Here is a 14108-nt window from a genome sequence, read left to right on the forward strand (position 1 = left end):
CACTTCACCGACAGCTTCTTCAGCTCAGCCCTTCACGAGGCTGCTCACGGGCTGCTTCGGTGCGCGTGCACGCCCCGGGGCTGGAGATGTCGGTGCCGTCTCCGCGCTCGTGGTGGCGGAGCAAAAACTGATTTTGTCTCCTCTCAGGAATCGACTAAAAGGACAAAATGTATAGGTAAGTCCCCAGGAAAAGAGAGTTTGTTGACTTCTTTCAAGTGCAAAGTTGTCTTGGTTTAAAACGCAGCTTTAGAAGTGTCTCCTAAGCTTCAGCAAAAATCTATATCTTTAACTTTGAAGTGTTGAAATCGATGTTTGTGAAAACACTACAGAATGGGAAAACTTTACCGTTATTTGTCCGTCTTTGTTAATCACGAGCACGTGTCGGTGGAGGTTTTCACTGAACTGTTGTTGAAGAAAAAAAATATATGAAAGAAATGTATTTGCACAGTTATTCAGGCAGAACGGGCACTCAAATTGAGACTACTTTTTGAGGCTTTTGGTCTATTGTTTCTGCTGGTCTTTTTTAATCAAGTCCTTCATTATCCTGTGAAACCTTTTAGATGTATGTTCTGAAAGTATTCATAATTGTATTTATTACCAATTCCACTCGGTTTTCAACCTTACAGATGTTGAATGTTTAAAGCTTTGGGGTTAAAAAAAAAAATATATATATATATATATATATATTTCTTTCTCTCTGTGTATTGATCTGGTTCTGGAGCTTCTGCACAGAGTCCCGCAGTCACAATTATACCAGAAAGAAGAAAAAAGAAAAAGTATAAAAGTGTTATGCTGAATGTTTCTTGTTATATTATTGATGAAATAATGTTACAGCAGTATTTTGAGGTTATAGCAGGTTAAGATAGTGAATTTTAACTACTTTGTGGGGTTTTAGCCTTGTTTTGCAGGCACATTGGGGTTTTTTGGGGGGGGGGTTTTAACACTGACTCTGCAATGTAACTAAGAAACGTCAGATAGTTTATACTGGAGTAAAAAAAACTGGGGTTAAAAGGGCAAAATTTCCCTCTTCAATCTAGTAGAAAGCTCTGGTGGTGCTGTGAATCATCGCAGGCGCCACTGAGGAATGCGTGGAGATTTCCTGTATACCCTAAAACACCTCTTTATTTACCTCTATATGTATCCACCCCCCCCCCCCCCTCCACACACACACACCCCCTCCCACCCCCCACCCCGAGCAGCAGACCTCACTGATTTCAGGAAACCACTGGCCTGTGTTAAGAAAAGCCTTCAGCAAAGCTGTGAGGCAGAAGAAAGCCCGGTATAACACGACGGCCGTAACGCAAATTAATCTGATTAAAGAATTACAGCATTCCACGGCAGAATCTCACATAATCATGCCGGTGAAAATGCAGGTTTACAATGTTGTAGTGTTGAAAGTTCAGCCGCCCGGTGGTAAAACTGTGCTGCTTACAAAACTGGATCGCTGCTTTGAAAGTGTCATATACCTAAAATAGAAACAATGTGAGAGTCCACCTGGAGAGATGTCTCAGTGACAGCTTATCTCCGGAGAGTTTTTACACACGGACACAACACGGAGCGAGCAGGTGACAGGACGGGTTAACGAGTGACTAAAGGGTGCAGAGGGCAGCTATACTTTACACTCTGAGAGAGAAGATAAAAGTCCCCAAAATTGAACTGTAAATAACTCCCCCCCCCCCCCCCCCAAAAAAAAAACAAAAAAACAAAAAAAAAAAAAACACTTCAGCCGGGACGCGAAACATCAGATGGTGAGAAGACGCCTGAGGGTTTTTCTCTTTGTCGAGGTTTAGCGGGTTTAGATGTGTGTGTGTGTGTGTGTGTGTGTGTGTGTGTGTGTGTGTAGTTGAAGCTGCAAATCAAAGTGAGTCTTAACAGGATTTAACCACACAGTATTTCAAGCTGTTGACTTTGTCGACGAGCTATTCAAGTTGAAAGCGTTGTTATGTTATTTACCGTTTTGTTTTTGTTCCCGGTGCAGCTATATGTCTCTGTACAGTAAACAGTTCTGTTCTCATTATATAAATATATATATAATACTGCAGGAAGTGCAGAACAAAGGACGAGCGCGCTTCACGTACTTGGGTACGTGTGCGTATTGCTGGTGTGCCATATTCAGAAACAGACAGAGCGCTGCAGATTGTATTCCTCTCTACGGGTTCAAAGGTGTCGCTATTGCGTTTAAACAAAATGGAAATTTCGGCTTCAGATATCCTCAAGTGTGGTGCTGATGTCTCTCTTTTACACCCAATCAAACTGAAACTCCCAATTATTTTCTCCTCAACAGATGAGCGCCCGTCTGTAATTGAGCTCGGACAATCTGCCGACCCTGATTGGACTTTTTTTTTTCTTCTTTTTTTTTTTTTTTTTTTCTCTCGACGAGTCGCTGCCTGCAGGCGCTGTGGGAGTCAGAGTCGCCAATGGAGACGGTGGTGATTGTGGCTATCGGGGTGTTGGCCACCATTTTCCTGGCCTCCTTCGTGGCCCTGGTGATGGTGTGCAGACACCGCTACTGCCACCCTCACGACCTGCTGTACCCCTTCGACTCCAAGTTAGTGCATCAGTACGAAAGCCAGTGAATCTATAAGACAGGAGTTTTCATTTCTGTGACAGGTTTCCTTCAGAATCATTCAACCATAATTTAAGGTTTTTAAAGTTACTGAAATATCTTTCATATTATTTGCACCAGGTTATGCACACTTAGTTGGCATTTTATTAGGGACACCTGGCTAAAACCAAGACAGTCTAACACAACAGTCCTGCAATAAATCTTGAATTTTATGACAGTTTTCTGTTTTATTTCGGTAGACTTGAAGTCGATATACAGCCTATTTATGTTCTTTGTCTGTGGACTTTATATATCTCCTTTCCACGGCTTTTTCATACTATTGGTTCACAGCTTTACCTGCTATGTGGATGAATGCTTTGTCTATACATGAGAAAAGTGAGAAGTATTACTTTGTAAGTATTACCAATCAAGAAGTAACCAAACCTGTCCAGGATGGAGGGTTGGATGGAAACCTAAGAATTTAATTAATTAAGTGAATCTGGTATTCATTATTGTCACTTTAATCTTTGCATTTAGGTATATCTTCATACCAGAATAATAGCAATTTAATATGATTTCAATAATTATAAAATAATAATAATATTTTGACTTGACAAAGGAAGTGTTGTTTTTTTAATAACTTATCCCCAAGAGTAACTCTGCTGTTAAATTGTAAAATGGCCTCAAATGATCTCCAACTCGCTGATATCCCGACCGAGTCGTCACTCAGCCTCTTCCTCACACGCTTCCTTCTCTGTTGTTTCTCAGACCCACGGTGGATCTGATCGGCGCCATGGAGACCCAGAGCGAGCTGTCGGAGCTGGAGCTGGACGACGTGGTCATCACTAACCCTCACATTGAAGCCATCTTGGAGAACGAGGACTGGATAGAGGACGCCTCGTATGTCTTGCTGGTTGAATCACAGAAGTTTAGAGCTTTAGATGTTTCTCGCTGGGATTTGTGATTAATTGTTTGAATTATTCTCCAACAGCGGTTTGGTGTCTCACTGCATCTCAATCCTGAAGGTAACAGAAGTGCTCAAACACCGGTTTAATTTAAACATTATCCATTAAAAAAAAAAAAAATCCATCAAAAAATAAATAATACCAATTCCAGTTGTTGTTTTTTTTATATACTGCTATTGTTATAATTTGATTGATTTTATTGACGCATACGATACTGAAAGAGTTCCTTCCCACGTGCAGATCTGCCACACTTTGACCGAAAAGCTGGTTGCCATGACGATGGGCTCGGGGGCGAAAGTCAAAGCACCAGCCAGCCTGAGTGACATCATCACGGTGGCCAAACGCATCAGCCCGAGGTACAACGCAACAACACACGACCCGTCACAACTTCCACCTTCTCACATTACCGACGCAGACTGAGCGTCTTCCTCGCTTGTCCGTCTCTCACAGGGTGGACGACGTGGTCAGGTCCATGTACCCTCCTCTGGACCCGATCCTCCTGGACGCCAGGTAAACACATCTGGGTTGTTTCAGTTTTGTTCCCCCCCCACAGAGGCCCCCCTTTTTGCATGGCTTTGATCACTGAATGCAAAAAGACCTTCCAGCTCCATTGATTGGTTAGTATCGTCTGCAGAGGCTGGGGAGCAGCGGAGCACACGGCTGGACTCATCCATAATGTAATAATCTTGGAGATGTGCAGAGAGATGATGGAGACGGGAATACAAATGCTCAAATGTCGCAGAAAATTTATGATACCAGGAAAGCATTAGAAATATCCAAATTGGAGGTTTTTTTTCATCACTTATGCAAACGGTGCGATGCCTGCTCGGCCCAACAGACCCATTCGAAATCAGTGCTTTTAAAAAGCTGTTGTTTTATTCGGGAGTTAAGTGGCTTTCATCCAGCAGCTAAAAGAAAAAAAACAAAAAAAACCCGCTTGTTAATATGAACCAATTTGTCTTATCCTTCCTCAGGGCCACTGCGCTCCTCCTGTCAGTCAGCCACCTGGTGCTGGTCACCCGCAACGCCTGTCACATGTCCGGCAGCATGGACTGGATCGACCAGTCGCTCCACGCCGCTGAAGATCACATGGTGGTTCTGCGTGAGGCGGCGCTGGCCTCCGAACCAGAACGGTGCATGCTTGGAGCCGACGCTCAGAGAGAGCAAGCCATCTAAAGCGGTCACCGACACGAACAAACAAACAGACAGACAGACAGCAGCAGCAGGACGTGAAAATGAAAACGTGTCAATTTTTTTAATTTTTTTTTATTATCCCTAAACTGCCTCATTTCAAAATTCTGCACCTGAGTGATACCAACCGGCATATTTTCTGCCACACTGTGTTGAAAAGACACGCTTCCCAAACTCATCATCCAGTCCAAATTAATAAGGACACTTCTGAGCAGTAAATAGGTTCTGCTGAGAGATGCAGGCACTTGACACTGTCCCTCATTTTCACATCTCGCATAAAATTTTTTAAAAAAAGTCACATTTGCACCGAGGAGTGCCTCATTCAGTACAGCTAGTAATATTTCTCAAGTAGATATCTCAAGTGCACATACAGATGTTTTTTTGTTGTTGTTGTTGTTTTTTCATATGGAACCCTAAAGCAGATCTTTCTTTTCTTTTTTTTTTTTGAGTAAAAAGGTCTTTGGAAATTTCTTCTAGTCTGCCATCAGCCAGCAGTGCGCCTAAATCCAGTCTAACCAGCACCGCACAGTCACATGGAGGCTTAGTCAGCTAATCCATCCTGAGGAAAATAACAACCATTAGCCAGTGAACCCAAAAGGGCTCCGATTCAGTGGACAAATGGAAAAAAAAAAAAAAAACTTTTACAATTTGTGGGGGTGAGATACTCGTACATCACCTGTGTGGTAGATTTTCAAAAATAAGCAGAAGTAGTTTCCTTTTTTTTAGTTTTTGCCACATCAGCATCAGGGTGAAAATGTTCTCCCTATTACAAGTTCAGAGCCACATTAGCAGCACGTTTCAGAGAAACAGCGTTGGACAGAGAGTTCACCACTGTAGTTCAGATCAAAATAATCTCAACCCGATGGATTGACACAAATGTTTGTAGACGTTCAGGGTTTCAGAGGACAAATATCCTCCGACTTTTCCTTTGGCGCCACCAGGAGGTTCATGAGGTGTCTCAACAACTTGGATCGCAAAATTTGCAAATGTTAGCACACTATCCCACTAACACAAAAATGGTAAACCTCATACGAGCGTGGTGCCACTGTCATTGTGAGCATGTTAACATGCTATTGTTAGTTATTGTGTGGCTGCAGACATGCCTCCCTCAGTAGACTAACAAGTAGCGCTCTTACTTTGTTTAACGCACTCAATAAACACGCTGATTATTCTGTCCAGCAGCAGTAGTGAAAAAGAAACCCTCTTTTTGAGGTGTTCAGGAACCGTTGCAGCTTCCTCAGATGTCTTAATTTGAAAATTCTTTACGTCACTGGCCCCGCCCCTTTCCTCTGCATAGCCAAGATGGCGAGCGTTTAGGGTGAAACATGTCCAGCGTTTCACACTTTCTTTTTTTGGGGGACCGTTCTGAGAGCATCGTTCTGAGAGCATCGTTCTGGTACTTGTAGCTCACTGCATGTTTCTGTACTTTTGACAGTGTGAACGCACCGATGCACTCAAAATAGTGAGAGTTAGAACAAGTATTTGGAAACACAGCTTCTGTCGTGTTTCTCCTGTATAACTTCCAGAAGTCGGTGCAAGACAGTGAGCTCAGAAACACAGGCAGCAAACTGATAGAAATAATAATAAAAAAATAATAATAATTTTTTTTTTTTTTTAAATCAAATTTGCCCGCAAATTCAGCTGCAGCTGCTGTTTCTATCTCCAAACTACCAGAAAATAGACAAATACACATATCAAAGTAGACATTTACACACATCTCCTTTGGCTAAATGGTACATAAAGTGTTACATAGATGATTTCTCCTCAGAAATGTTCAGCGTTCACACATTGTTAGGAGACAAGTGTGTGTGTGTGTGTGTGTGTGTGTGTGTGTGTGTGTATTGCCGTGCTATGAGGATGGTTTGAACACCGTGTTGACTGAGGTGAAACAGAATTAGCGTGTTGTTTTGGGCCAGAGGGATGTTATTGGAGCATGTCTACCTGACCCTTCATGCATAGCTAATAGTGAATCCCCAGGGAGCCCTAATAAGGCACATGGCACAAAGCTGCGCACACACAAAGGCTGGCAGACAAATGAACACATCAGTCCATCGAATGACACACGATTGTAAAGTACACATCCTACGTTATGCTGTCAGACGCACTTCTTTGAAGATTTTTTTTTTTTTTTTTGAGGGGTGACAATCATGAAGCAGGGAAGGAAAGCAGCAGGTTGTTTTTTTTCGTTCGGTTAATCGAATTTAAGCAAAAAAAAAAACAGCAGCTTCGGGCTCGAACAGATGTTCTGATGGAAAGATATCAGTCAAAGAGGAAACGTTTAGAAAGTGGTTAGCCTTCTGTTATTTTCGTGTTTTGTCTGTTTACATTGTTTATTAGCATTGATTATTTTTTGTAAGCACTCCTTTGTTTTCCACAGTTTGTTACTGAAGTCCCTCCTTTACTCCCACATACTTTTTTTTTTTTTTTTTAATTTTTTTTATCTTTTGCTGATTTGTACAGATAAAATTACGTTCAATAGGAAAATGTTTTTTTTTTTCTTTCTTTGCTGTGAACCATATGGTAGCTACAGAGAAATCCATGTCACACTCGTACTAATTTGACATAAATAAAAGTGATTTTTTTTTTTTTTTTTTTCCCCTTCTTTTTATTACGTTGTGAGCAGTCCTTTGTGCAGCAACATGGCGCCAATGTCCCCGTGCCGCCTTCCTCTCTCAGCAGAGGAGGAAGTCCTCGCTACCCTGGAGCATCTGTCTGCCCCCTTCTCGATCTCGACGTCTAACAAAACAGCCCTTTGCTTTTCTTCAGATCAATCTGCTTCCAGCTTGGGAGGGACGCGTATTCATCTCGCTTCATTTCCAAAATAGTCTGAAACATAATTGTAAAGATTTATTGAGAGAGGAAATAGTGTAGAAATCAATGTATAAATATTAAAGTTCTGATAAAACTTCCTCTCAGGATTTATCATCAGATTATAAGCACGAGATCATCTGTATTTTCATTTCGTAAAGTCTGGTGAACACTGCACCCTGCTGGTATAAATATGTCACTGCATGCTGGTGCTGCTCCTCCCTTCAGTTTACCTGGAAGTCCTGGTCAGACAGGTAGACCTCCAGGCGCTGGGGGTCCACTCCTTCGGGTAAAGGGCTCCGCAGCAGCTCCTCCAGAGGGTACTGGGTCTTCATGAGCTGGGCCAGGGCGTCCTGCACCAAGGTCAGCTTCACTCGCCCTGTATCACCCTAACACACACACATGAAGCGCATGACTGTCAATACAGACTGCATTGATAAATAGACAGAAAAATTGATTTCCACTGTGCTTGTAGACATAATTTAATGCACTTGTTCCTCCCATTAGTGACAAAATGGCACAATACCTTTTGCTTGCATCTTCTAAAATGTTAAATTTGACCTATAACTGATCTATGATGCGAAAAAATAAAAACTATCCCAATTATTTGAAGCTTAATTAGGGCAGAACTTGGTGTAATTTCCTCTTGTAAGCCCAATTTTGGTCCCCTGTATGACTTCTTGCCAAAATAAACAGCAGCTAGTAGAAAATTTGGTAATCTTTAAAAACATTGTGGTGACTCATACCTAACATTTACATCAAGAAATCATACAGGAGGAAAATAAAAATCATGCTGACAGAAGGAGTAAATACCAGCTTCTCCTTCGATAATCACAGGTCAGTTTTAAAGTTTTGAAAGATCGGCAAAGTACTTGTAATTAGTCTGAAAAACTCATTTTGTTTTCAATAATTGCAGGAAAGGTTTCAGAGATAATTCAAAAAAATATTCAGTTACTTACAACAGAACGTTATTGTTGTCACTGACATTAAGGTTTTAAAACCTGACTGTTGCACAGCAGCTTTAATTTATAAGGAATTCTTTTAGGATTGTTATGTGGCTGGCAGAAGAAAAGTGCCTGTTTGTTTGTGTGTGCGCGCGTGTGTTATTCTTCCCCGCTGCTTTTCTTTCTCTACCCTCTGCTGTTTTCTTTCCAGGTGTTAATAACATGAGTGTTTTACACCTGTGCAGTCTGCCCATGCTGTGCGCTGCTCTCCTCAGACTTCAGACTTCCCTATCATCATTCAGGACTTTTTTTTTTTGTCTGCCTGAGCCAGCTGCATTGTTTGAGGAACACTTGTTAAGAACGATAAAAAAAACAGTATGTGGTAGGAGGTTAGGGACGATAGATGAGTTGGGATACGCGTCACACTTTTCACACACCTAGTTAACTTTTGTCAAGATTATTAGATGGTGCCAAAGGAAGTTAGGACTTTAGTTTGTTTTTGCTTACAGACGTAGGCATTAGTCAGGCCTGTGTTGATTTCTGGAGAAGCTTTTGTTACAGCTGTCATCAATCAAGATGGACTGAAAATAAATCCGTTTTTTTCACTTCTACCCCGGCTCCTTTAAATTCTTCGGTTGTTGCGTTATCGTCTCCGTTCCCCCTTTTTTTTTTTTTTTTTCCACCAAATGGGACGTAACACGATAAATAAGAGCCCACTTTCGCTTCTTCTGTAATGAAGAGGTTTTAAAGATAAATTCAAATGAAGAATTTCCAAATAGTATAATTGATGAGCCAATAAAGAGGGAAACGATAAAATATCACGGTTTTATAGGCTGTATTTTTGTAGCCTTGACTGGTGAGACACCTCTGTCCTGTGGGATATAAATAAAAGACCAGCACTGGTAAAAGATTATTACGCATAAACTTGTGAAGCTGTGAATCTGCTGCCAGAGCTCTATTCATGTGCAGAAACCCTCACACATATCACAGCACTGCACAACATCTGACCCCATTTCTGGTTAAAAAAAAAAGAAAAAAGAAAAGTGTTTGTACCTGCGTGTGGGGTCTGAGGCTTCTCTCCCAGCGGGGGAAGACATTAGTGAAGGTGAGAGGTTCACACCCCTCGAAGATGAGGTAGGCCTGCGGGGGCCTTCTCGGGTTCATCTCTGGAACACGGAGCAAAACGGCACATTTATAAAATCATCAAGTCGCTGCAATCCTTTTATTTTCCAAGCTGTTCTGAATGAACCTTTCCCCCCAAAACACACACACACACACACACACACACACACACACACACACACACACACACACACCTTTGCAGTACTGCACCGCCGTCTGCATGGCACACTTCCTCTCATCGTGCCAGAGGCTCCAGGCTGAAGCCGATCTCTCCGTCTGGTCCGGCTCACCGCTCTGCCACAAGTAGACCTCCAGACGGTTGTCGAGCAGGAACAAGGCTGGCGGGCCGACAACAGAGACGAGAAAATTGAACAATAAAGTGAAATTAGATTCAATTAGGTTTGACTTTGATGTTCCCAGATGACGCTCGGCTAGTAAGAAAATAGCAAAGAGAAAGTGACATATAGATGAGACGGTGAAGTGATGTTATATTCAATAATTTCCTTCTTAGTTCATGTGAAAGTAGCGGAACCATCTGCATGACAATCGCGCAAACGCCAGTTGCTAATGAAGGCGTTGATGATGTGAGTAAAAGCACTAGGACATTTCCAGTACATAAACTATATGGGCTCAGTGTTTAATTATTTACAGCAAAATTTCTGCATCTAAAAAACATGACAAAAAATATGATGTAGAACAAGAAAATCCATTAATAATCTATACGCAGTTAGTCCTGCAAAAACTGGAAAACAAAATTCAGTAATAATATGACAAATATTTTGATAAATTACATTTTAATGTCCCAATATAGTTATATGGATCAGTATTCTCTCCATGAAATCACTTTTAAATGCCTTTTTTTTTTGCCTCTTGACAAAATCTGATATTGTGTTCTTCATTTTATATTTCAGTAACTTCTCAAATAATATCTCAATAAACTCAAACACACGATTGTAAACATATCTACAAAATGACAGAAGTGCGGATCTAAAATCTGGAGTGGAGTTAAAGGGACAAAGCAGATTTTAGTCCATTTAGTGTCTGCTGTCACCTGGCTGTCCTGCAGAGATCAGGCTCTCCTGGACGAAGGGCATTGCCATCACCAGCCCCGGCAGCCGCGTTGGACTGTGGAGCTCCTCGGCCTGGAAACTCCCAGAGGAGGCACTCAGGTGGAAGAGGCGAGGTGTGAAGTTATACTTGCCTGGATCTGTCGGAGGACGGAAAAAGTAGCTTCTTACTCTGATTTGAAGGCTTTACAGTGTTGAGAAACGAAGCCGGAGTGTGTGTCGTGTTGCACCTTGCAGCATGCAGTCGTAGGCTTTTCTGTCCATTTGTCCCAGTGCTGCCCAGAAGTCTGCAGGCTCTGCACCTTCATCCACTACCTGCAGCTTCAGGGGGCTGCTTTTGCTAAGACCCAGCTCTGGTGGACACCTAACACACACACACACACACACACACACACACACACACACACACACACACACACACACACACACACACACACATAAAGTTTAACGATCTGAATAATGATGCTGCAGTGTTTTAAAAGCCCACACAAGATGTGACTTACATCCGAGTGAGACGCTCCACTGCCCTCTTGCCGACTTCTCTGGCGCTGCTGTGAGCTTTACAACCGGTCCAGATATAGAGCACCCCCTGCTGGCTATTCAGCAGCACAACAGAGCCCCGAGACCTCAGACCCGCACAGCAGCACTCCACCTCTAACAGCAGGCCCTCCTCAGGGAGCTCCCCCCGCACGCAGAACAGACGCCACTCCGCTATAAAATAAAATAAATAAATTACTTAAAAATCGGATTGACAAAACGTGAAAAAGGAAAACAAGACGGGAGAAACACGACTCAAAACCAAGCTGATTTTAACGCACCTGCGGTAGTGGCAGCTTCCTCTCTCTTTCCCCTGTGAATGACCAGACCTCCCTGGAACAGCTGCAGGAAACAGGGCGGTTCTTTTCCCTGAGGCACCACCACCTTCAGAAACAACACAACACACACACAGACTGTAAACAACAACAGTCCTGCAGGAGTCCTGCTGGAAATGTCACCTTTCCTATTAATTGAAATGTTGTATTATTTTTCTCCATTTTGTTGTACTTGAACTGTAGATGGGAAATGGGGGGATGGTGACTGAGCATTTCACAGCACACCGAACTGTGTGCAGCTACTTTAATGTCTCCTGCAGATATTTTAGTGCAAATGCCAAAGTTATACTTTAATACTGGACTTCAGTAAAAGTTCTTTCCGTATTTATAGATCCTACAGTCTCATTGCTTCATGTTTGGGTCATGTATTTGAGGAGAAGATGTTTTTTGTTGCAAGTTTACCTGTGAATCTTCGTTGTTGTTCATTCCGATGGACAGGAAAGCAGCCGTGTCCCGTCCACTGACACTGGACTGCCGGCCTCGCCACAGAAAGAAGGCAGTGTTTTCCTTCGGTTCAGGACCGCTCCCACACTCATCTGGGCTGCTCATGTTTTCTAAAACAGAGAAATAATTAATTTAAATAAATAAAAACATAAAAAAAACATTAATCAAAATTTTTAAATACATAATGTTGTCTAAATCATACCACAAAGCGTGAAACTACAAAATAGACTCCAGTTTCTCTATAAAAACATAATGAAAAATAAGAAGTGCTCGGTCACAGACCAACAGAGTCGATGCTGTACGTCCAGCGGATGACGTAGGAGTCTCCCTCGTGAAGCTGTCCACTGCTTTCCACCGGGATTTCGCTGTCATCGAACTCCTGGACGTGCCAAGTGTCCACGGCAACCGTCTTCATCTCCACCTGACGTCCCTCCTCCAGCGTGATGACACCGTGACCCCGCTGGACGTCGACCCCCGACAGCACGGCGTGGACCGAAGCGTCCCTTTCCGAAGACTGACCCGACACGAGAGCTGTGGCGTCGCAGGGACTCAGGAGGTCTGGGGACGGGGACACGGGCTGGGAGGACTGGACGGGGATGGACTGCAGAGAGGGAGAGGAGACTTTAAGGAAGGTCAGAATTAAACTTCAAAATGATCAGAAACTCATATCCTAGGTTAAATCTAAGAGTAGATTGTCAGCTGCATTCTGGTGGAATCTGAAATAGTAATAAGGAAAAGAGAGAAATTTTCTAGTCGTGAGAACCCGCTGTTTCAAAACAAATTGTGAGTGGCAACCCTAAAAAGAAGTTTTACTGCTCATGTTCGATTGTGGATAAAAAAAAATATCTTAGAAAAGAATTGCAAAAAAAACCAAGAAGTGAATCAATGGCAAAAAAGTTTCTGCCTTTCCAAGAAAGATTTTACTCTTAAAGCTGTGATATTTTTCTGATGTTACTCTCCATGTTGAGTCTTATATATATATATATATATATATATATATATATATATATATATATATATATATATATATATATATATATATATATATATATATATATATATATATATACATATATATAAAGTAATTGCTTCAAAACAAATCGAACTGGATTTAATATTCAAATGAGATGCTGCTATTAGCTGTCTGAATATTGTGCACGCTGCATTATGAACCGCTGGACTGAGAGACGAACCTGCGTCTCCTCCCTCACTGAAGCGGCCTCCTCTCGGCCTCCGGTGCCGCACGTCCAGTCCAGGAACTTCTCCCTGAACAGAGCCGTCTCGTTGTGCTCGGAGAGGACGCCGAACAGAGCCCAGCTGGGACGACCCTCTCCCCTCCTGAGAAGTGAGGAGTGAGAACAATCATCATCATCATCATCATATTTCAAAGTGCACCCGAAATAAAACATAGTCCAAACATACTCTAGATTTATAGTCAACCCATCACCAAGAGTTACAGTAGAATGACAAGCTGTAAATATACACTTTAGAAGCTAAAACCTCTCAAATAAACAGTAGAAATTGTAACTTCCTGTTTTGTTTTAGACTGAATCCACTAGTTAGCGTCTGCTACTGGATGCCAATATGATACCGTACCATATTCATCAGACACTCTACGTTCATATTTTTCTGTATTCTCTATGCTTTAACACTGAAATGCTCACTGACAATTTTGGATTGAGAATTTATGGTTGTACGCACAGAAGTATGAGGACGGTGAACATATTTTTGTTTTGCAGTTTGGGATAAACCTCTCAGCTCTCATTAAGGAGAATTTTAATGCAACAGCACACAATATTACACAATAGTGTTTTTCTAACTTTGTGGCATCAATTTAAATAACAACGCTGCCGGTGCACAAAGACAGGTCCACACAGAAATGGTTTTCACAGTTTGGTGTGAAAAAAAAACCTTCAGTCTCTGACATCACTGACACTCGTGTGGCTGTACGGGAGAAAATCCCTGCAGCAAAGTTCAAAGAAAATCTGGTGGAAATGACTCCCAGAAGAGGGGAGACTGTTCTAGCAGCACATTGATGCGTACGGTTTTAGAGATGTTTCACAATCACACTTTGGTGTAATGTTTGGGTGTACAGAGGATACTTTACTGTCTTGCTCGTTTGAAATATTTAACAACTGTCATTTGCCCGC

At 42.1% G+C, this 14108-nt stretch overlaps 2 protein-coding genes across 5 annotated transcripts in view; one reads left to right on the top strand and one right to left on the bottom strand.

The window, feature by feature from the left end:
- Positions 1-7289, top strand: tmem98 (transmembrane protein 98). Its single transcript, XM_069165252.1, has 7 exons — positions 1-175; positions 2394-2548; positions 3314-3445; positions 3537-3570; positions 3751-3866; positions 3961-4020; positions 4485-7289. Exons 2-7 carry the CDS (start codon positions 2418-2420, stop codon positions 4684-4686), a joined length of 675 nt encoding a protein of 224 aa, XP_069021353.1. The 5' UTR covers positions 1-175; positions 2394-2417; the 3' UTR covers positions 4687-7289.
- svilc (supervillin c) overlaps positions 5127-14108 on the bottom strand; it is a 25466-nt gene continuing 16484 nt past the window's right edge. For all 4 annotated transcript variants that reach the window (XM_069165248.1, XM_069165247.1, XM_069165246.1 and 1 more), the window contains 11 exons: positions 13152-13296; positions 12241-12559; positions 11917-12068; positions 11461-11563; positions 11146-11353; positions 10873-11006; positions 10627-10782; positions 9770-9913; positions 9507-9619; positions 7743-7898; positions 5127-7527 (listed from right to left, as the gene is read on the bottom strand). In XM_069165248.1, the coding sequence (XP_069021349.1) occupies positions 7438-7527; positions 7743-7898; positions 9507-9619; positions 9770-9913; positions 10627-10782; positions 10873-11006; positions 11146-11353; positions 11461-11563; positions 11917-12068; positions 12241-12559; positions 13152-13296 (1720 nt within the window). In that variant the 3' untranslated portion in view covers positions 5127-7437. The remainder of the gene's footprint in view (positions 7528-7742; positions 7899-9506; positions 9620-9769; positions 9914-10626; positions 10783-10872; positions 11007-11145; positions 11354-11460; positions 11564-11916; positions 12069-12240; positions 12560-13151; positions 13297-14108) is intronic.

Source organism: Embiotoca jacksoni, unplaced genomic scaffold, assembly GCF_022577435.1.
Source record: "Embiotoca jacksoni isolate LCO1_2020_lvr unplaced genomic scaffold, fEmbJac1.0.p SCAF_34, whole genome shotgun sequence".
NCBI classification, from domain to species: domain Eukaryota; kingdom Metazoa; phylum Chordata; class Actinopteri; family Embiotocidae; genus Embiotoca; species Embiotoca jacksoni.

Excerpts from the sequence above, each read along its gene's own strand:
- tmem98 (XM_069165252.1), top strand. The coding sequence starts at position 2,418 with ATGGAGACGGTGGTGATTGTGGCTATCGGGGTGTTGGCCACCATTTTC. Across the intron at positions 2,549-3,313 it reads CTGTACCCCTTCGACTCCAA|ACCCACGGTGGATCTGATCG; the intron begins GTTAGTGCATCA and ends GTTGTTTCTCAG. Across the intron at positions 3,446-3,536 it reads GACTGGATAGAGGACGCCTC|CGGTTTGGTGTCTCACTGCA; the intron begins GTATGTCTTGCT and ends ATTCTCCAACAG.